We start from the raw sequence: 20,895 nt of genomic DNA, 5'->3' as shown, positions 1-20,895 counted from the left end.
ACCAGGCAGTAAATTAATACTGTTCCTTTCACTTAGCATGTAAGTCCATAAATATAGGTAGCAGATTCAAGAAGACACAAGCTTGACAATAAGCTATAAAAAAAGAGAAACTATAAGAAAATTCAGTTTTTTAAAAATTCCTAGTAACCTTCTCCTCAGTGAAGATTCAGATACACACATTTTATGTTAAAATAAATACATGAAGGGCCTCCTCCTATTACCTTAAAATCAGTTCCTATAACTGCATTTCTATATTTTAGAACCTATTCTCTTACCTTTCTAATGGTTGCAACACATATTGTAGAAAGATTTAATGGGTCTATAGCTTCCAATTTCATTCCTTCCTTGAACCATTCCCCACTCTGGTCTACTTCTTTTACCTGAAGAATTACATGAAAGCACATTGACTGTTACAAATGTTATCATTTTTAACAACTAAAATATTACCAATTTGAAAAAGGTTTACCAGGTGAGAATACCAAATGTTTTCTCCTACCTACCTAGTAGTATAACTCAAGCTTCCATTAGGGAATATAGAATTCAGGCAAATAGAATTCAAGAATAATTATAATCAAAAGTTGTGACACCTTTGGATTACAAGTTCTTAATTCTTTTAAGTGAACATATGTAATTGTGATTTCCGTAATTTTAGGAAAAAACCCACAACCCTCTTTCAAACCTAATTTACAAATGAGGGTTCTTATAAAAACTTCTTACCTTAGCAAATAAATGTGGTGGTGTATCAAAATGTCCATCCTGTTTCTTTGTAATATCTACAAGGAAAAGTTACATACTAATCTGTCAGCATTTGTGAGAAGACCAAAAACCACGTTTCTTTGAAGGTTTCAAACTCACAAGGTATGTATATATAAAACATGGCAAAAATACATGCCTTCTACAGTTATGGTGAATAATATTCTTTAAGTCTTTCTCTCTTCAAAGTACATGTGCTATTAAATACACTCAGCCAATCAGAATGTTGGTAATTCCCTACTTAGGGAATTAAAACTTTAGAAGTATGTTTTTAATGTGTTTAATATTCAGTCTAACCACATTCCTTGCTATTTTGATTAAAAATGAATGGGAAGGGAAAAGCTATCTTTAGATCTTTCAAATGGGCTGGATAAGAAAAGTGTAATAAAATAAATGTAGTTGTGAACAAAAATGCATTATTTTTAAATTGAGAACAAGTGGAAGAAACATAAAGGAATTGGTTAGGGTACTAGTATTTCACTGTGAAACCTTCCCTAATTAAAGTAGAATAAGCAGCCCAGACTGTTAGAATGCTCATTTTTGATCTATGCTATTCTGTAGAGAAAAAAAAAACCAACCAAAAAACCCAAGTAGTATAATTCAGCCTGAATGATATTTTCAACAGGAGTACTTGTGACAGATGCTTACCAGATCTTTTGAATCGATGGCCTATGCTTCGAGACCAACCAATATGATGGATTAATGGGCTGTGCATATGGCACCAGAAGTCATCTGTTCTATCTTCGCTCTCTTCATAGACTAGTCTTAATCGTCCTCCAATTACACTTTCCACCACTGCTACTCGTGTTCGACACAAATGTCTCTTGTCAACCACTTCTACTCTCATGCAAGGTTTGAAAGAATACTGCATACTCTCTGAAACCTTGAAACAAAAGCAGATAAAGACAGGACAGGGGTTTATGAATAATTTGTATCATTTCATATTGCAATATTAAAAATACTGAGTGTACTTGATCATCTGGCTTACTAAAAAAATTATTCTTTAAAAAAACTTCAAAGTTTTCACATTTTTTGCAGCTCTCATTTGAAACTTCAGCTGTTTCTAAAATCCTGTCTTTACCTTTTGTGAGAAATCGGGAGGAAGAGTTTTGGCACCAGTAAGTCGTTTCACTAGAAAAGCTTTCCAGTTTGTATATTTATGCTGAATAGCTAAAACAGAAGAAATAACCAGTTATATGTTGCAAAGAACTAGAACTATTTCATAAACTATTTGTTAAAAAGGTATCAAATTTCCCTGCAATTTAGAGTATTGACTAAGATTCTGAAGAATAACCACAGATAAAACAAGTCTTGCCACTAAATAAATTACTCAAAACCACGAAATATTATTTTAACTTCTATATTGCTATAATTTCCTACATGTGAAGTTGCATTAATGTATATATATTTAAATTACAACAGTGTTGATTCAAAAGAACATCTGTACTCCTATGTTTATTACAGCACTATTTACAATAGGTAAAACCTGGAAACAACCCAAATGCCCAAAAATAGATGACTGGATCAAGAAGATGTGGTATATATACATAATGGAATACTATTCAGCAATCAGAAAAGATAAACTCATGCCATTCGCAGCAACATGGATGGAGCTAGAAGGAATTATGCTCAGTGAAGTAAGTCAGAAGGAAAGAGAAAAATATCGATGGTTTCACTTATAGGAGGAATATAGGGGAACCAAATAAGATATCAGTGTGAAAAAATATAACAATACAAAACACAACAAAACAAAACCAGACAATTATAAATCAGAGACATCCTGCAGGGGAGGAGGAGGAGGGAGAGGGATCAGAAGGAGGGAGAGAGGAGCACAGGAGACTGTGGTGATGGTGCACAGGTGCACTGGTGAAGGAAATTCTATGGGGACTACACCTAAGGGGTGGGGGGAAGCAAGTATTATTTAAAAATGAACAATGATGTAAAGAATAAAAAAAAAAATTACAATGTTAAATAAGCTACTTACTTCTAGGAGGGACAAGAGGTTTTCCACTGGCTGCACACCAACCAACTGGATGGATATCAGAACCACATATATTGCACCAGAAGTCCAGACCAGAGTCATTTTCAAATCCTTCATATCTTAAAAGGGCATTATAACCTGAAACCAACAAATTGATAACAAGATGAGAAAACAAAATGTAAGGAAACAAGAAACAGAATATGCTTGCTGGCAGTGGTTGTGAAATGCCGGTGTGCATATGTGACAATCACAGTATGAGTTTTGAATTATGGTGAACGGAACAATGCATGCATTTAGAGAATGTTTATATAGCTGAGGAAATGTTTTGAGGGAAGGGTGGGAATTGAACTGGGTAATATGGTATGTGTAACAGTCAATGTGCTTTCATGTAATTCTTTAGGTAAAAGAAGTAGACCAGAGTGGGGAATGGTTCAAGGAAGGAATGAAATTGGAAGCTATAGACTTGAGAGTGAGCACAGACAGAGGGGACAAAGAATGTGCTTCCTTCATAGGAAGGAGACCAGCTTCATTAGAACACATCATTTATTTTGTGGAGAAACAAAAAATTTGGCCAGGGGTGTATGATGCAACTCATTAATAGCTGTAAATGTGACCATCTTTATCCTAAGGACAAAGAACCCATTAAAGATACTTGGGCAGGGCCTCCCCGGTGGCACAGTGGGTTGAGTGCAGTGCTGTGAAGCTGTCTGTAGCCTTCGCAGCAGTGGTTCGATTCCCAGCTGGCCAGGGAGATTCCCACATGGCGTGGCTGACCTCTACTGTCTCACCCACTGCTCCCCTCAGCAGTATATTTCAGTCCTTCTGCCTGTTCTGCTCCCTGCTCTGTCTCTGGTGTTTTCTCTCACCCTCCCATACCTCTGGCCTGTACCCCAGTGCTTGTATAAATAAATAAATCTTAAAAAAAAAAAAAAAAAGTACTTGGGCAGAAAAATGTAATTAACAGCATTTTCAATTAAATTAATTCTACCAGCAGTACACAGTGAGCAGTATGTAGGGACTTTTATGGAGAATGGCTGGAGATAAGACTGCAAATTTAAGGTGAGTAAGCCAACTCCTTGAGTAATCTAAGAACATCTTTTGTTATCTGAGTGGTTGCCACTATTTGAAAGAACTATAGTGCCCTACTATGTCACTCATGAAAGACCTTGTCATATAATGCATTTGACACCTGGCTTATGTGAGTTCACTAAAAAACACTAGTCTTACACTTCTGCAGATCAGTTGCTCAGTGTCTTAACATAGTAGATACCAAATGCAATAAGCTATCAAGGGCCACGTATATAAAAGCAGTGAAATGGGTAGCTTTGCAATCCAGAGCTCAACCACTGCGCCACCGGGCAGGCCCCTAAAAGCAGTGAAATGGGAGTAAGGAAAAACCTAAGATATATGAGATCATCAACACTAGTTTACTTTTGTTATTCTGTACCTTATTTCTCTTTTTAGTATTTCAACTTTTTGTTGCATTTCAAAGTATTTTCCTAGACCAGGGATTGGTAAATTACATTATAGTCCACAGATTACATTACGTTTCACAGATTTGGCCTACTGCCTTATGTTTTTAGTCTGTCACTGAAGAATTGTTCTTACAGAACTTTTAAATGAGGGAAAAATCAAAGGAATAATATTTCATGACATGTGACAATCACATGAAATCCCAATTTCGGTATTCAGAAATAAAATTTTATTAGAACACAGCTATGTCTCTTCATTGGTGTAGTGCTTGCTTGCTTCTGTGCTATAATAGTAGAGCTGAGTAGCTGTGACAGACTATTGCCCACAAAGCTGAAAATATTTACTGCCTGGCTTTATACAGTAAAAATTTTGCCAACCTCTGCTCTGCATTGTATTTATTATTTGGCAATACTTGCAAAATTTATCAATTTTTTTACAAAAGTTACAAATAAAACCAACATTTTCTAGTAAATAATTATGCATGTTCTTCACCTGCTAATTTTACTATTCCAGCAATCCAGAAGACTTTGGTAGGTAGGCTGCAGTCTGTATTAGGAACTTCTACTCTCACATTTTCTGAGATATCACCCCAGCAGGTCCCCATAGGTGCCTGTCACATAAAAATCATTAAATTATCATTCTTGTTAACATAAAATCTAAAGCAAATCATTCAAAATTAAGCATTATCATCAACAATGAAAACATTACCCTAAAAATGCCATTTAATTCATTTTTCTAAAAATATTATTACTCCCCTTTCACGCAATTTTATTCAGAAAAAGTCAGTGTCAGAGTCAAGCTCAAGATGAAGACAATCCACATATATTAGAACAGATCCGTGTCAACTTCAAACTTCAGTAGTCTGTCCTAATACAAGACTTGGGTGGCAATTTTTATAAAAGGTGAGTCACAAACTTGACTGTAAGTAGATTTCACTGGATAAAGATGGCTTGAGAAACCCATTATTTTTAATAAACACTGAATGAATGTATTTTACCCCTAGCCTCTTATTTTAAAAGATCTGGGCACAGAGCAGAAAGAAAAATAATTCCAATCAGCAATATGGTTTCCAATAACACAGGAGAAACAAAACTCTATAATCTATATTTTCAACTTAAGTTAAATTCTTGGAATAAAAATATAGTCTGTTAAAACAGATATGAGGCAAAAGCACTGGACAGAGTTAGTAAAAAGACAGATTTGAAGAGTTTTTGGAGACGCATACCATGACAAATTGTAAATAATTACTTTGAAATTTCTCATGCAGGAGTTACAGTAAGAGAAAACTCAGTGTTAGAACTGGTAATTACTAGCCTCCACAACAAATGGTAAAGATGGGACCCAGAAAACCAATTAAATGAGTATCATGAATAGATTTTTCAATATCTAATAAATATTCCCAAATTAGAATTTCTAGTATATTTTAATATTTATAAAACTTGAGGCTATTTATAATTATCTGGAATTTACGCAATGGTTAATTAAATCAAACAAATAAATTAGGCATATAAATGCTAACACCAGTCTCTGTGGTCCTTGATAATCAGCTCTTTTTATTAAATATAATTTAGAACCTTGATCATAAAGGAGAGGATTAGGTGAGGCTGTTAAAGACCTGATAATACAAACACATCAGGAAAAGACCAAATCACTTCAAAGCTCAAAGATGAGCAGACAAAGACATCTAAGAATTACATGAACTAGCCGGGTGGGCAAATGTTTTGCATGCAAGGCCTCTCATATTTTGGTGGATACTAACCCAACAGGAAGTTGGTAGCCTAAATCAAAACTCAACCCTTATCCTCTCAATAGTCTAAGTAATTTCTGATGGAGAGGAAGAAAATATGAAATAACAATGAACTAGGGTAAGTCTAGAAATTAAAGACAATCCATTTGTAACTACTATTTTATATTCATGATAAGCAATTAATACACATTAATAACTTAAGAGACTGTGGCCTCTCTCACTTATTTCTGATTCTGCAGGGGTACATAAAACTATCTCTCTGAGCTATACAAAAAGTAACACATCGATTACGACTACCTCTTTCTGTTTTAAAAGGAAAGACTGGACTCTTCAGGTTCTGCTATCTCTCCCTATATCATTCTAGACTGGAGGGCCATCCCTATTGCCAGCAGATCTGATCAGAAAAGGAGAGGCTGGACGGAAGTTCGGTAACATAGATTTGCTGTCATATGATAACACAAAGACTGAATTCATTTCTGTGAGGAGTAACCAATTAGAGCAGACAGATGCAGCAAATGTACACACTGAATTAAGGTAGAGTACCTAGCCCTCTTCGCTTGGCTGCCAAATCTTGTGTATTGGTTTGTTTACTGCTGAGAAGAGGCGTGGTTATATTGACAAGTTGGGGTTAAGTTGACACTCTGCTAAGATAATTTGGCATACAGGACTCCCTTCTGAACTAGATATGACAAAGTCATACCAATGGGAAAAAAAAGCCTTAATTGTTTGGAGCAAATAACTTTTAGTCACATTTTATTAAGGAAAACAAAATGTCAATATTCTCACTTTAAAAAACAAAGTTAACAATCACTCTAGTGGGGGATGTTTATATTTTCCTCCCTACAGTCTGGATTGGTATAGGAGAAAGTAGCAGAAAGTGACATTTGTTCTTGCCTGTAAGGTTGTGGTTCTGCTAGGCCCTCTTAAACCAATCCATATGGTTTACTCTAAGAAAAAAAATGAAGAAACAAAACAACAAAAAAGAGCACCACAGCATGGCACAGTATGTGCTCAATGTGTTGAAATAATAAAGTAATTTCACAGATATATCTGCCCTTTTGTTTCAAATGAATATTTTTAAGTGTGGAAGACTAAATGACCCAGGGCTTGACAGCCATCTTCATCCAAGTCATCTGTCTTCTCTTGCTGGCAGGAGGGATACCTCTGAAAGTCTGGATTGGCATAGCATGAACTAGCAGAACCATAATTTACAGGTAACAACAAATTTACCTTCCAGACTCAGGATGAGAGGTCCACCTCAGGCTCCTCCCCAAACCAGGAAGATCTGCTTCACCACTTCCTGCTCCAGGGCCACTCGTGAGGGCTATCTGTGAGCGACTCTCCTTCCCTGCAAGGTAAGCTGTCATCAGGTCCTGCAGGACACGGCCATCCAAATGCTGAGGGCTCCCCAGCACAAATGTATGATAACTTCCACCTGCCTGTCCATAAGGAAATAACTGGGTGGGAAGTCTTACTTTCTGTACTTGAAGAATATCCCCAGGTAGTCCAAAAGCTCAGTGGCTAATATTTAGACTCTAGGAGGGTTGATACATGGCATACATGATGCTTTTATGGCAGAAATACAGATTTCTCTCTACAGAGCTGCCAACTTGTAACTTTTGGTAACCACCCACAATCTTCAATTTAAAAAGAGCTTAAAGGCCTCCCTGGTGGCGCAAGGGGTTTTAAGCACAGCACTATGAAGCTATCTGCAGCCTCTGCAACTCGAGTTCGATTCCTGTCTGGCCAAGGAGCTATCCACATGGTGTGGCAGACCTCTCCTGACTCGCCCGCTGCTCCCCTCAGCAGTGTATTTCAGTCAGTCTGTCTGTTCTGTTTCCCACTCTGTCTCTGGTGAATCCTCTCACCCCCTGCACCTCTGGCCTGTACCCCAGTTCTTGTATGCAAAAATAAATAGATAAATCTAAAAAAAAAAAAAGAGCATGCTTAAGTGGCAAAGTTTGGCCCTAATATTGCACATAGGTAACCAAGATCTATCCCAACAATGACAATGACAAATGTACAAAAATCCACCACTAAAATACCTGAAGCATCTGTTTAATAGAGGACATCTAGTAGAGAAAGAGGAAATATTTGACCAAAAAGGGGAGAAAATCTTCATTGAAAATTAACTAGAAAGAAATTAGAACTCCGCAATACTATTAAAGGAATTAACAGGAAGCAGAAACAGAAAAAAAAAAAAAAAACAAAACCAAAAAAACCCAAAAACCTGTTTCTTCTTTCTCCAGAAAGTCCACTCACTATTTGATACCAGAATCTACTTACTGGGGACGTGCAAGCAGAGTACAAAAGGAAAATGGGACCCATGATAGGGTGGAATTAAAATGGAAAGAATGCTCTCTGTACGTAAAAAGAGATAGGAAACAGTGACTACTAATCTGAAAGTTCATAATTAAATAAAAGTAAGTATACTGGGCCTCCCTGGTGGTACAAGGGGTTAAGCACCGCACTACGAAGCTGTCCACAGCCTCTGCAGCATGAGTTCGATCTCTGCCTGGCCAGGGAGCTACCCACATGGTGAAGCAGACCTCTCCTGCCTCGCCCGTTGCTCCCCTCAGCAGTGCATTTCGGTTATTCTGCCTTTCTGTTCCTGTTCTGTCTCTGGTGAATCCTCTCACCCCCCTGCATCTCTGGCCTATACCCCAGCTCTTGTATGCATTAATAAATAAATCTTAAAAAAAAAAAGAATATTATTTAAAATTGGGACATTCTAATAGAACTAAAAGGCAACTTTAGAAACAGACCAAAATTAAGAAACTAATCTAAATTATTTAGGCTTTCTTTAAAATATGAAAGACAGACTGGTGATTTTTATTATCTTATAGTCCGCTGTTTTCCTGTAGAAACTTGTTTCGTGGCAACACTCATAAAAGCTAATCAGATGCACTAACAAGTGCCAGAAACCAATTTAAGTTTTATTTCCATTACAAAGAAACTCTGTAATCTAGGATGACATACTGAAGATTCTAACTTTAGTTAAAATGGACATATTTATCTTCAACTTTCAATGGAATCGTGTGGGGTCAAGGTTAGGAAAAGAAAACACAAGGTAATTTTACTTTATAGATATTATTTTACTAATAAACACATATCTGAAAAATAGATCATGAGTTTTATTACAAACTATTATTATTGCATATACACAAACAGAGGGGTTTTTGTTCTTAAACCCAAAAATACGCTACATGCTGCAAACAAGAATGGATAACCTTATCCCCTCAAGCTGGTATACAGGTCAAGGAGAGAACTAGAATATATCATGTAAATAATACCAGGTATATCTGTGGAGACACGATGTCAAAGCCTAGTAAATTCAGCTTTAAAGTTACAGCATCTGTGTACCAAAAAAGAGGAACTTTTAAAAAAACTATAGAACCACAACTATCTTCAAGGGAGAAAAAGTCACATGATGACATTTCTGGTCCTAGCAGCAACAGTATCAGTAAGAGACAGAGTATACAGTTCAATATTAAACCAAAGAAATTTGAAGTCTGGGTGTGTGTGTGTGTGTGTGTGTGTGTGTGTGTGTGTGTGTATATATAAAACTATACAAACATTATTTTAGCTTTGGTTATATGGCTTGCACATTTGATATTAGCACATTTTGGTTCATGCTGTAACGCTAAGGAAAGAAATGTTTTACCTGATTTTACAAGGCAAAAAAAAGGGAAATAGTGTTTCAATTTAAAATGCTGACTTAAACTTAACAGTGCTTTAAGCTAATGGTTCTGCATACATATAGATCAGTTTCCTCTGGTTCAAACATAAGTTACTAAGAGAAGACAACAACCTGTGAATTTAATTAATATACATGCAGTGCACCTAATTAGCATAGAGTATAGCAGTTTTATTTTAGAGATTTTTATCCCACAGGATCAATATGGATACTGTTTTTGGAGGCTGTGAAATAATAGAAAAGAAAAAAAAGTGTGTATCTCTGCCCTAGTTTCTGGCACAGAACTCTTAAAAACCTCTGCAATTTAAGTAATAGGAGTACTAAGAGCATGCTTTGTTTTAATTTTGGTCTTTGGCTCTGTTTCCTGACATACTGCTCCTAAATCCTTTGGAATTTCTTGGGTGACAGGAATGCCTTTTGTTCTAGTGAGGTGACTTGCAAATAACTTCAGGAAGGGAATGGTCACCAGAAAGACCAAGCTATAATTAGAAGCTTGGAATTTTCAACTCCAACCCCCCACCTCTGGGAAGGGAGAAGGGCTGGAGTGAGCCAGTGATTGATCATGCCTATGGGATGAAGCCTCCACAGAAATCTCAATGCACAGGGTTTATAGAGTTTCTGGGTTGATGAACAACTTGAGGTGCCAGGAGAGCGGTGTGTCCGGAGAGGGTATGGAAGTGCCATATCCCATTCTGTATAACTTGTCCTACATATTTCTTCATCTGGCTTTTCATCTATATTCTTTATAATAACCCAGTTAACATTAAGTGTACCCTTGAGTCCTGTGAGCTGTCCTAGCAAAAATTAATCAAACCCAAGGAAAGCATTAAGGAAATGGTGATTTAGAATCAGCTGGTGAGAAGCATGGGTGGTAACCTGGAACTTGCGACAGGCATCTGCAGCAAGAGGTGGGCTTAAGAAGACTGAGCCCTTAACTTATGGGTTTCTGATGCTAACTCCAGACAGTGTCAGAACTGAATTGAATTGCAGGATATTCAGCTGGTATATGAGAACTGCTTGATGAGTAGAAAACTACATATCAGGTGTCAGAAGTATTGTGTAGTTGGAGTAAGTAAAAGAGAAATAGGAGTGTTTTTCTACAGGGGCTTAATTCAAAACCATACAGGGAAAAAAAAAGACTTTGCATTATGAAAATTAGGTCAAATTGGCACAGAAATAGATACAGAGACCAATGAAATAGAACTGAAAGCTCAGAAATAAACCCATGTACAGATTAGCACCTCACCTATTAAAGCAACTATGAACACAAAATGGGCAAAAAACAGACCCTAAGAAATGGTGTTGGGAATACTGAAAAGACACACATAAAAGAATGAAGTTGGATCACTTGATAACTCCATACATAAAAATAAACTTCAAATGGATTAAAGATTTATATCTAAGACCTGCAACAATAAAATATAGGGAAGAAAGCATGACACAATGGTAAAGATGCTTTTGGTGGTTCTACCCTTATGGCAAGGGAAATTGGAAAAAAAAAAACCAAACAATTGTGATTACCTCATTAAAAAGCTTTTATGTAGTGAAAGAAAATACAAGCTTAAAAAGACACCATAATGAATGGCAGAAAAACTCAGTATGTAACCAATGAAAGGGTTAATATCCAAAATATATGAAACTCACACAATTTAAAAATAAAAAAAACCAAAGAATCCTATTAATAAATGGATAGCAGATATGAATAGACATTTCACCAAAGAGGATATCCAAAAGGCCAATAGATATATGAAAAATATACTCATCATCACTTCCAGTAAGAAAGATGCAGGTTAAATCTACAAAGAGATACCATCTCATACCCTTGAGAACGGAACATAAAGTGCTGGAGGATGTGGAGAAATAGGAGTCTTATTATGCTCTTGGTGGAAATATAAACTGCAACCATAATGGAAAGCAATCTGGATTTGTCTTAAAAACTAGAAATGGAAATTTCATACAAACCAGCAACCCCACTCTTGGGCATCTATCCAAAGAACATGAAACCATCAATGCAAAATATATGTTCTACAATGGAACATTATTTACAACAGCTAGGACATGGAAGCAGTTTAAATGCCCAATGAAAGATGACTAGATCAAGATGATGAGATATATCCAAACTATGGAATACTATTTAGCCATAAGGAAAGATGAAATGCTGCCAGCAAAAATAGGGGGAGTTTGTGAGAATTATGCACATCAAAGCAAGTGAGAACGATAAAAACAAATACTGGACATTTACACAGCAACAATTTGATAAAACAAAATAGTTACAAAAACTAGTGGACATCAATAAACACTGTGAGGGCACAGAAGTTAAAAGGGAGGGAGAGGGTAAAAGGATGTAAGAGATGGTGGTGGGGAAAAGAAGCAAAGCAGCAAATGGTCAAAAAAAAAAAAAATTAAAAAAAAAAAAAGGGTTGTTAAAGCCCACAGTTGAAAATTATAATCAAGTTACTGGAACAAAAATAAAGTTTCTTCCTTTGTAACAAGGGATAGACTAGATGATTTTTAAGATGTCTTAGAGCTTTGTGACCATATGATTTTGAGCAATTAAAAATCACACTACCTAATTCAATGGTTTCCAACTTCAGAAAATGCAAAGGAAGGGGGAAGCCAAGGATCAAGGGCTAAGGTTCTGCTCATACCACCCCACCCCTGTCAGACCAATCAATACAGCTTCCTCCTATCCTAGGTATGTTTATTAGGGAAAAGAGGGATTCTGATGCTTGAATAAAGTCTGAAAAGTACCACACCAAGATAAAATGAAAGCTGTATCAGATATATGGTAATTACAATACATAGCTTTCTAAGCATGTATGTATAATTAAGCTTATATGTATATATAAGCATATATGCTTAGAAAGGGAAATAAGAAAATAAACAATTGAGATTATCAACTGACACATAAAATGACAATTGGGGCTTTATTTCCATTGCTATTTATAAAACATTTCAAAGACTTGTAACTGAGCGATTGAGTATAAACTACTACACATAATTATTTCAATTATCAAGGAGGATACAGTCCTATGATGTGCTTTGCAGAAACTTCATTTTCAGGAGATTAAAGATAATAGATGCCAGAAAGTAGAATTCTACTCTTGAAATTCTATGATTTTACAACTACTCACAATCATAGTTAAGTGCTGGAAAACAAAAACTGTTTACATGGGATCCTACTCCAAGAAGTTGGATACCTCTTCTTCTGGAAGAAAGCAGTTAAGGTTCTGACACTGTCCCCGCCCCCAATTCCTGATTCAATCATAATAGCTCTGCTTCCATGTTACATCTTGGATGTTTTTAAAAGTTTGTTGAAAAAAGAATCCCAAAGGAGCAGGGAAAGGTCCCCAACCTGTACTCAGGTTGAAGAGAAGGCAGATATAGAGTCTGGAGAAAAAGGCCCTGCCACTGAACCAAAGTCCCAGCAGCATACATCCAGTCTTAGACCAGAAGACAAACTAGAGGACATCAATAAAGTAGCGGACATCCTACAAGGCAGGATCTGGATTGGAGCTGATCCTGACAACAGGTGTTCTACAGCTAAACCCAGCAACTCTCCTTAGAGACCTAAAAAACTACCTGAGGGAGAGAACCATGAAAAGTCAACTCCAAAGGACAAAAGTGTAACATGAGCTCTGACCTTCTAAACCCAATGGCTTCAAATGAAGATGCAGGTTTATGGCAACAAAGCAAACACATTTGTACTAAAATATATTAAGAGATTGGCAATGTATTTTTTTTCTTATTTTATAAGAAGGTAGTAAAGAAAGATGAGTGGAACAGGAAGGGATTCAGTAACAGATAACTCACTTTTGAGTGAGAAAGAGGAAGCTCCACATCATCATCATAAATAAAAAAATTAAGACTAGCTATTCTATGTGCTAGAACATTTTAATCTAAAAGAAGCAGCCAGAATAAAATCACTTTCATTGTAAGAGGTTTTCTTGCAAAGAACTTTAATAATACAGTATTACTATTAAAATATGGACATGAAATGAAATAACTTCGGGTTTTGAGAAGCTACTTTTAAAATATTCTTCTTACATAAAATAGTTTGATGTGATTTATGATACTAAAACATAAAAAACAGAATGTTAAAGTAAAAGTAGAAGAAGAGAGAAAGGCTATTTAGAAAGAGACAAATACTCCAGGAATCTAGGATGAAAGAGTTACTGTCACTGAGAAATTAATCTAATTATGGACTTCTCTGTACCAGAAAGAACTATCCCAAGAGAGAAGGGTTAAAGATTTGCTCTGTAGTTCTATTTAAAGCTGCTGTGGTGGTGTTCTCAATATATTTCACAAAAATGTGACAATACTATCCACATTAAAGTAAAGTAAGTCACCAGGTTTACAGTGAGATAAAATATCTAAGCTTTTACTTGGGTTGATACACACAGTCAGCAGCCACTAAATAAGAAAGGGCTTTATACTTGTATCTTCAAAAGAAAGAAAACTAGCAAATTAGTGAGCTTGGCTTTAATTTATATTTCTACTACTGAATTAATGTGGTTAGCCTTGATCAAGATCCTTTACTGGCCAACAATGAATGAAAGTTCATTTGGCTTTCCACAGACACAAGCTCAATTTTGTCCACACATTGTTACTCATAACTAAAGCCCACTCAGAATCAACAAAATGTTAAGTGTAAACAAAATTTTATTCATTAGTTTTCTCAATTCTTTCTCTTTTTTTTTTAATAAATGGTCTGAGGCAGAAAGAACCTTCAAATATAAACTTGCAGTCAGGTTAAATAAAATATTGCAGAGAATTAATCACAGATAATAAAAAGAATGGAATCAAAGGAAAGAACTTATAATTAGATACATTTTTGACATTAATTCTGACTTCTTGAGATGTTCTGTGACAGTATACGTGGTAAAAAGAACATGCTGCCAAGTGTTTTACACAGTATCATATATTTATCTGTCTATAAAGTATATTACTAGTAGTCCCTTTTTATTTTTGTAACTTTACATTTGGACACAAAAACAAAACTGAAGCAAAGATCCTTTTCTGAATTACCAGATCAAATTACAAAGATACATGACAGATGGTTTTTATTAGGCTAAACCATCTGATACTGTCAATATACAACTATGGTTGTACCTTGAACACAGGTTGAACTACATGAGTCCATTTCGCGATTCTTTTTCTATGAAATCTTTTCATGAATTCAACCAACTGTGGATGGCTCTTGTCCCTAACACCTACATTGTGCAACTGCACTGTATTTTTATACACAAAACAGCAATTTTAAATGGTTTTACTTAATATGAAAACTGAATGAGACTTTTCCCTGTTTAAAATAATTTCAAATTACAATTTTTTTATGGGAAGCTTTTACTTGTAAAACTCACAGTAGAAGTAATTTTAAACTATAATATTTAATGAAAAAAATATCATTACAATGTATAAAATGTATAAAATAAAGACCTAAGGATAAGACGCTTAGGTGGTGGTGTATTTTCAGATTTAAACAATTATTAAGCACTTCACTATAAGGTAAGAAATTCCATACTCACATGTTTAAAGCAGGTAACTGGAGCTGCTATAAAGCTATTGCTATTGATGTAGTTACCCCAGCTGAAACCTTCCATGGAAACTGCTGCAGAAACAAAATAAATCTAGATATAGTACAATTCTTAAATCTTTTATTTATAAGAAGGATATGATTTTAAATTTGAGATGATACAATATTACCACCTTTAAAGTAAGTTTTTTTTTTTCTCCTGTAGAGACTGAACTCTAAATAAACCATATTTGCAAATAAACAGCGGTTAATTCTTCTATATACTACATATACTCCTCTGGAAGTAAAGAACAGGCTCTCCAGTCAGGAGAGACACAAAGAAGTGTGCAGGATAACAAATACTGCTATAGCTGCCTTTGTGCTTTTATTCCCTTGTAGCCCCTACTGTCTATTTCCATGAGGTGTCTACCTAGTATCTACCACCGCCCTCCTCCCTATCCACCTCCTTGCCTTTGCATGCCCATTACCAATCTTCTATTAGAAACAGTCCTCTCTCCTTAATGGCTTCCTGTTATTACCCTCCTCTCCCCAACCCCTTTCAAGTCTGCTAAATGTCCTATTTCTTTGCAAATTATCTCCACAGTGCTTCCCACCGAATATAAAAAATGAAGAAACCCAATAAAAGACATTAATATTAAAGAGATTTTCATAAGAACTGAAACTTGTGAATACAAGTTTCTTTTCTAGAATAATTTATTGAAACTAAAATGATCATCTAGTGACATAATGGGCTTAGAAAGAGCTTAAACAGAATCCAAAAATAAGAGTCATTAATCACAACTAGTTGAATCAATATCAAATATTTCACCCACATTACCTGCTTTAGTCTTTGCTTGATTTTGCAAGGTAGCTTGATACTGAGCATATGCGGCTAGTTTAGCAACTAAAGGTTGTTTCTGAAGAACTTTTGCTTTCTTTGTTGGAGGCTTACCCTAAAACAAGAAGAGTTAAGTAAATAGGATTCTTTTTTATTCCCCCCAACTTGATTGCAACTACTCAATCTGCTTAAGTAAACATTGAGGGTTTAGAAAATTGTTAAAGCAGAAGGAAACATACAAGAAATTTTAACACGAGGAATGTTTTCTGGAGTTCTGCTACAATGTAGGTATCTTATACGGGTAGCAGAGCTGGCACAGACTAACACAGCAGTATGCAAATTAATATGTTAATAAAAAATTATATCCCATAAGAGGTTAAATATAGGCTGTGGGTGGGTATTTGATTCCTTCTTATACTAGATAAAACCAGTGGTTATTCACTCATGCAGGTTGCCAAGCATTGCTATTTATATGGTAAGAGAAGATAATTTAATGTTTAAAGAGCAAGTGACTGAGGTTTATACCTTTAGTGCTAATGCAAAAGATCAATGACAAAATGATCATGGGCCAAATTCAGTGTGACAAACTGCCATCCATTTGGGTACAGACCACTGCTCAGGATCATTAGGTACTGTCTATCTGAAATAAAGAAATACATCTCAGTGATGTATTTCCTTAATTTTGGGGATTTAAATAATCCTTTCAGTGCTATGTAATGATCACAATAATAATTAAAGGACAGTAAGAAAAATGTGATCACCCAAATATATTAGAAAAATCAGCTATTTAGTGCCTTTAAAATTTGTTTATATGCTACAATAGCAACAACTTAGTTGAATCTCCATACTGTAGGCACTGATGTACATTTACAGAAAGATGACTTTCTATATCTATACCATTATTTTTTAAATAGTTCAATTAACCATATACAATTGTATCTTCATATACAATTTGAAGTATCAAATGTGTTGCAATTAAAAGTAAAAAGTAAAAATGATGGGAAGATAAAGGCACAGGGTAAATCTCCTCCCTCCCCATGTTAAAAGATTCTACCTTGATGTTAACGTAAAGGAGGAAAAATTGCTCCATTTTCTGCATATAAAAAAGTTTATTATAGTTACACATATTAGAAAAGGGTAAGTATTTTTAATTCACTTAAACTATTCATAATTTATTTTGGATGATAAGCCTTGTCTATTTATAGTAGATATTCAATTTTATAGACAATTTTCAGGGCTCACATATTTCCTAAAACTGTAGGGTGTAAAATGATAATGGGCCAACTAGACAGAGGTAGAGTGCAGTGAATCACAATCAAATGACAGATAAACAGTGAAAGTCATAGGAATAACAGGTATAAAGAATAAGAAAGTTTCTGTACCGTTACCTGAAGTCTGGCCAAAATGCTTGCCTTCTTGGAGTTTGACGAGTAACTTCTTGAACACGAAACGCTACAGAAACGCTTTGTTTTAGAGTAAAAAGCATCTCGAACGCCAACCATCCCACACATTTCACAGGTAGCTAGTTAACAAAATAAAAACATTGTTAATATGCTATAAACCAAATGTTATCAAATAGTTTAATAATTTCTTCAACTACCTAAGGGTTCTGATTAAAAAACTTCCTTCTTTCTGCTGTTACACAAATGATTAAAAAAAAAAAAGGAAACTGAGGACAGCTGGGGAAAAAAGGGGATGTCAAAAGACAAATAGAAGTCAGATTCAGCTAACACTTCCTAAGTGCTCACCACGTGCCAAGCATTTTTATGTACATTATGAGCTCCAGTCTTGGAAAGGATTATAAACAAAAGATAGAAAGAAATGCAAGCACAGCACAAGCCTTCAAAGGGCAATAGGAAGAGTCTTTCAAGGAACTTTCAAGGTATATGTTCAGGGGAAAAGAAGGAAGGATATGTTCAAAGTTTGAGGTAGTTCCTCTATTATTAACTGATAATAAGAGTGAAACAAAACTACTGCTGTGCCTCTGCTATAAATGATCATAATGGACAATAATCTGAAAGGCAGAATTAGAAGAAAAGGGTCACAAGAACTGAAGATCAGGAAAAATATATACCAAAGAGTGGGACTGCTGGATCACATGGTAGTTCTATTTTTCCACAGAAAATTGATTAATTTATATTTCTACCAAGGGTTCCCTTTTCTCCACAGTCTAACTTGTTAACACATCATTTCTTGGCTTCTTTGATAACTGTCATCCTAATGAATACAAGGTGATATATCATTGTGGCTCCCCTTTGCATTTTCCTGATGATTAGTGATAAGAAAGCACCTTATTACGTACTTACTGTCCATTTGTATGTCTTCTTTGGAAAATGTCTTATTTAGGTCTTTCACCCATTTTTAAATTGGATTATTTACCATACTGAGTTGTATGAGTTCTTTATATATTTTGGATATTAACTCCTTACCAGACAAATGGTTTGCAAATATTTTCAACTATTCTGTAGGTTACTTTTTTGATGTATCTTTTTCTGTGCAGAACCTCTTCAGTTTGATGTAGTCCCACTGTTTATTTAGCTTTTATTGCCTGTGTTTTTGTTTATTAACTAATTTGCTTGTCAAGACTAATGCCAAGGAGCTTCCCCTCTGTGTTTTCTCCTAGGGGCTTCACGGTTTCAGGTTTCACATTTAAATCTTTAATCCATTTTAGGGGTGGGGATCAGGATTGAATAATAAATATTTATCCATTTTGAGTTAATTTTTTGTGAGTGGTATAAAGAGGTCCAGCTTCATTCTTTTGTATGTGGATATCAAGTTTTCCCAATACCATTTAAAGACCATTCTTTCTTCATTATATGTCTTGGTGGTCTTATAAAAGGTTATACAACCATAAACCATTATCTCAAAGAGGCACCTGCCCTTCCATGTTCACAGTGGCATTGTTTACAGTAGCTAAGATATGAAAACAAATCTAAGTGTTTTTCAACAGATGACTAGATAAAGAAAAGGTGGTATACACAGATACATATAATGAAATAGTATTCACTAAAGTAGAATATTATTCAATCAAAAGGAGATTTAAAAGAAAGAAATGGTGCTATTTTTGATAAGATGGGTCATTACGCTGTGTGAAATAAACTGGACATTAACACTATATGGTATCACATATTTGTGGAATCTCAAAAATTTAAGAAAGCAGATTTCACAGAATGGTGGTTGCCAGGGATGAGGGAGAGGGGAAAAAGGGAGAAATGTAGTCAAAGATTACATGTCAGCTATTAAAAAAAAAAAGTTCTAAGTATCTAGTAATCCAGCAGGATGATATGGTTTAACAACACAGCATTATAATCTTAAAAGCTGTTAAAAGTAAATCTTAAGTGTTTACACCAAAATAAAAAAAAAAAAAAAGAAAAAGGAAAAAAGAGAAGTTCACTATGTGAGGTGATGGGTATGCTAATTATCCTGTTCTTGGCAATCAGTCCACAATGTCTGTGTATTTCAAATCATCATGCTGTAAACTTCAAATATACACAATTATATTTGTCAATCATTTCCCAATAAAATTGGAACAAAACAATTAACGATAAACAGAATGTAATATTCAAATAACTGCTTGAGTAGTTCAACTCTCCAACCCAAACTGGAGGGATTTGTACTTTTACCAGTACTTATAAATCTATGAGAAATCATGGAATGAATATACTAGATTAGAGATAACCAATGGATAACTACCAAAAGAAATAAAAAAGGGGTGTCCCTGGGGACCTAAGGGTTAAATCTCAGCACTATCACTACGATGGTCTGAGTTTGATCCCTGACCAGGGAGATAACCCACATAAGGTGCAGCAGACCTTTCCTGTCTCTCCCACTGCTCCCCTTAGCAGTGTATTTCAGTAGATCTGCCTGTTCTGCTCCCTACTCTGTCTCTGGAGAATCCTCTCACCACCTGCACCTCTGACCTGCACTCCAGTTCTTCTATGCAGAAAAAAAATAAATAAAAAAGGACTTGCTTTCTGATGTAAAAATTCTAGAATAGATTGTTAAAAAGGTTTGTGACCAGCTATGTTTAAAAACAAAAGAAAGGGCCTCCCTGGTGGCGCAGCGGTTGAGCGCTGGGTTGCTAGGCTGCCCGCGGCCTCTGCAGCGCCGGTTTGATCCCCGGCTGCTCCCCGGCCACCGGAGGAGGGTCCCACATGGCGCACAGACCTCTCCTGCCGCCCGCTGCTCCCCTCAGCAGTGTACTTTGGTCCTTCTGCCTGCTCTGCTCCCCGCTCTGGCTCTGGTGAATACTCTCACCCTCCCGTGCTTCTGACTGTACCCAGTGCATGCATAAACAAAACAAACAAACAAATTAAATAAATAAATAAAACATGCCTCTATTACAAATAAATAAATAAATTAAAAAAATAAAAACAAAAGAAAAAGAGAAATCTGTGATTCCCAAGAGAATGTGAATTTTTGAAAAGAATCATACATACCAAACTAGAATCCCATGGTTAGTATGTGGCTCCATCAGGGAAGGGACTTTATATTATTCATTTCTGCATCTCTAGTATTTAAGACAGTCTAGCACATATAAAACTTCAAAAAAAAATTTCCTTTTGTAATAAGGTTACCAAACTGGTTTCTATAATTATATTATGGAAAAAGCATATATTAAGAGGAATTAATTTTATTAATTTGATAAGGTGCTCATGTGGCTTTATAAATAAACAAAGATCAAGAAATTTAAGCTGAAGTACAAGACACTTAGGCAGACAAAGTAAGTTGATCAACAGTCTTTGCTTTTTACTTTGTTCTACTTGCTTTCTACCAGAAAGTGGAAGTAGGAAAAATAAAGAGACAAACACAAACACAGTGACTTATCTAAAATTACAAGTTTCAGGCTGTGTTTCTTCACATTGCTCTCTAAAAATTCTAAGGAAGGGAA

At 35.5% G+C, this 20,895-nt stretch overlaps 1 protein-coding gene across 2 annotated transcripts in view; it reads right to left on the bottom strand.

Annotated features, from left to right (window-relative positions):
• Positions 1 to 20,895, bottom strand: part of MBTD1 (mbt domain containing 1) — a gene marked incomplete at both ends in the record, with an annotated part of 36,260 nt that overhangs the window by 15,136 nt on the left and 229 nt on the right. Inside the window, 9 exons of one of the 2 annotated variants that reach the window (XM_084238526.1) lie at positions 276 to 380; positions 718 to 773; positions 1,402 to 1,636; positions 1,835 to 1,923; positions 2,738 to 2,872; positions 4,700 to 4,817; positions 15,180 to 15,262; positions 15,996 to 16,119; positions 17,393 to 17,526. In XM_084238526.1, the coding sequence (XP_084094652.1) occupies positions 276 to 380; positions 718 to 773; positions 1,402 to 1,636; positions 1,835 to 1,923; positions 2,738 to 2,872; positions 4,700 to 4,817; positions 15,180 to 15,262; positions 15,996 to 16,119; positions 17,393 to 17,526 (1,079 nt within the window). The remainder of the gene's footprint in view (positions 1 to 275; positions 381 to 717; positions 774 to 1,401; positions 1,637 to 1,834; positions 1,924 to 2,737; positions 2,873 to 4,699; positions 4,818 to 15,179; positions 15,263 to 15,995; positions 16,120 to 17,392; positions 17,527 to 20,895) is intronic. The other variant, XM_084238527.1, reaches the window with a different exon arrangement.

The sequence above is a fragment of the Talpa europaea genome (genome assembly GCF_964194135.1).
Source record: "Talpa europaea genome assembly, chromosome: 7".
In the NCBI taxonomy this organism is placed as follows: Eukaryota; Metazoa; Chordata; class Mammalia; order Eulipotyphla; family Talpidae; genus Talpa; species Talpa europaea.
Note: the sequence above shows the minus strand (reverse complement) of the source record. Positions and strands in the feature narration are given on the sequence as shown.